This window comes from Pecten maximus, chromosome 10 (genome assembly GCF_902652985.1).
Source record: "Pecten maximus chromosome 10, xPecMax1.1, whole genome shotgun sequence".
NCBI classification, from domain to species: domain Eukaryota; kingdom Metazoa; phylum Mollusca; class Bivalvia; order Pectinida; family Pectinidae; genus Pecten; species Pecten maximus.
In genome coordinates, this window is record NC_047024.1 from 23432277 (window position 1) to 23434557 (window position 2281).

Consider the following 2281-nt stretch of genomic DNA (forward strand, 5'->3'; position numbering starts at 1 on the left):
CAGAGAAGGATGTTGATGAAGGAAGGCAGGATACCACTGAAACAGAGAAGGATGTTGATGAAGGAAGGCAGGATACCACAGTTACGGAGAAGGATGTTGATGAGGGAAGGCAGGATACCACAGCAACAGAGAAGGATGTTGATGAGGGAAGGCAGGATACCACAGCAACAGAGAAGGATGCTGATGAGGGAAGGCAGGATACCACAGTTACAGAGAAGAATGTTGATGAGGGAAGGCAGGATACTAAGCAACAGCAAAGGATGTTGATGAGGGAAGGTAGGATACCACAGCAACAGAGAAGGATGTTGATGAGGGAAGGCAGGATACCACAACAACAGAGAAGGATGTTGATGAGGGAAGGCAGGATACCACAGTTACAGAGAAGGATGCTGATGAGGGAAGGCAGGATACCACAGCAACAGAGAAGGATGTTGATGAGGGAAGGCAGGATACCACAACAACATAGAAGGAAGTTGATGAAGGAAGGCAGGATACCACAGCAACAGAGAAGGATGTTGATGAGGGAAGGGAGGATACCGCAGCAACACGAAGGTGTTATGAGGGAATTAAAAAGAGAAGGATGTTGATGAGGGAAAGCAGATACCATAGCAACAGGAAGGATGTTGATGAAGGAAGGCAGGATACCACAGCAACAGAGAAGGATGTTGATGAAGGAAGGCAGGATACCACAGCAACAGAGAAAGTTGTTGATGAAGGAAGGGAGGATACTACAGCAACAGAGAAGGATGTTGATGAGGGAAGGCAGGATACCACAGCAACAGAGAAGGATGTTGATGAAGGAAGGCAGGATACCACAGCAACAGTGAAGGATGTTGATGAGAGAAGGCAGGATACCACAGCAACAGAGAAGGATGTTGATGAGGGAAGGCAGGATACCACAGCAACAGAGAAGGATGTTGATGAAGGAAGGCAGGATACCACAGCAACAGAGAAAGTTGTTGATGAAGGAAGGGAGGATACTACAGCAACAGAGAAGGATGTTGATGAGGGAAGGCAGGATACCACAGCAACAGAGAAGGATGTTGATGAAGGAAGGCAGGATACCACAGCAACAGTGAAGGATGTTGATGAGAGAAGGCAGGATACCACAGCAACAGAGAAGGATGTTGATGAGGGAAGGCAGGATACCACAGCAACAGAGAAGGGTGTTGATGAGGGAAGGCAGGATACCACAGCAACAGAGAAGGATGCTGATGAGGGAAGGGAGGATACCACAGCAACAGAGAAGGATGTTGATGAAGGAAGGGAGGATACCACAGCAACAGAGAAGGATGTTGATGAAGGAAGGGAGGATACCACAGTAACAGAGAAGGATGTTGATGAAGGAAGGCAGGATACCACAGCAACAGAGAAGGATGTTGATGAGGGAAGGCAGGATACCACAACAACATAGAAGGATGTTGATGAGGGAAGGCAGGATACCACAGCAACAGAGAAGGATGTTGATGAGGGAAGGCAGGATACCACAGCAACAGAGAAGGATGTTGATGAGGGAAGGCAGGATACCACAGCAACAGAGAAGGATGTTGATGAAGGAAGGCAGGATACCACAGCAACAGTGAAGGATGTTGATGAGGGAAGGCAGGATACCACAGTTACAGAGAAGGATGTTGATGAGGGAAGGCAGGATACCACAACAACAGAGAAGGATGTTGATGAAGGAAGGCAGGATACCACAACAACAGAGAAGGATGTTGATGAGGGAAGGCAGGATACCACAGCAACAGAGAAGGATGTTGATGAGGGAAAGCAGATACCACAGCAACAGAAAGGCATTAAGAGAGAATTAAATGAAAAAATGGATGAAGAAGTTAGGAGAGAAAAGGGATGAAGATATTGAGAGTGAAAAAAATGAGATGAAAGGGAAGAAAATTTTGGTGTTAAAGAAGGGATTGCTTGTTTTTGGTTTTGTATTGTGTAATGTCCTTTCTACAGCTATGTTCATTTAAGGACGACTAAAGAAATGAGGGCAAAGGATTTTAAAAGATATTAGGAATGAAAGGAAGAAAGGAGAGTAAGGAGATTATGATCAAGTGAATGAATGGAGGAAAATGTTTGGAGGGAAATAATGGATGATAAAGGGATGAAAAATTGAGGAATAAAAGAAAAGGATAGCAAGGAAGGAAGATAGGAGTAAAAGAAGGGAGGGTAAGGGGATGGAAATGTTAGGAGAGAAAGAAGGGGAAGGGGGCAAAGGGATGAAAATATTAGGAGTAAAAGAAGGGAGGGCAAGGAGATAAAAATATTAGGAGAAAAAGAA

The 2281-nt window shown here is 45.1% G+C and overlaps 1 protein-coding gene across 1 annotated transcript; it reads left to right on the forward strand.

Annotated features, from left to right (window-relative positions):
- Positions 1-586: 586 nt before the first annotated feature.
- Positions 587-1852, forward strand: LOC117336599 (midasin-like). Its single transcript, XM_033897211.1, has 2 exons — positions 587-1392; positions 1435-1852. The coding sequence occupies exons 1-2, from the start codon at positions 587-589 to the stop codon at positions 1850-1852; spliced, it is 1224 nt and encodes a 407-aa protein (XP_033753102.1).
- The last annotated feature ends 429 nt before the right edge of the window (positions 1853-2281 follow it).

What these genes read in the sequence shown, in the direction of transcription:
- LOC117336599 (XM_033897211.1), top strand. Translation starts at nt 587, where the DNA reads ATGAGGGAAAGCAGATACCATAGCAACAGGAAGGATGTTGATGAAGGA. An exon ending in AAGGATGTTGATGAGGGAAG is followed by an intron (nt 1,393 to 1,434) that starts GCAGGATACCAC and finishes TGATGAGGGAAG; the next exon opens with GCAGGATACCACAGCAACAG.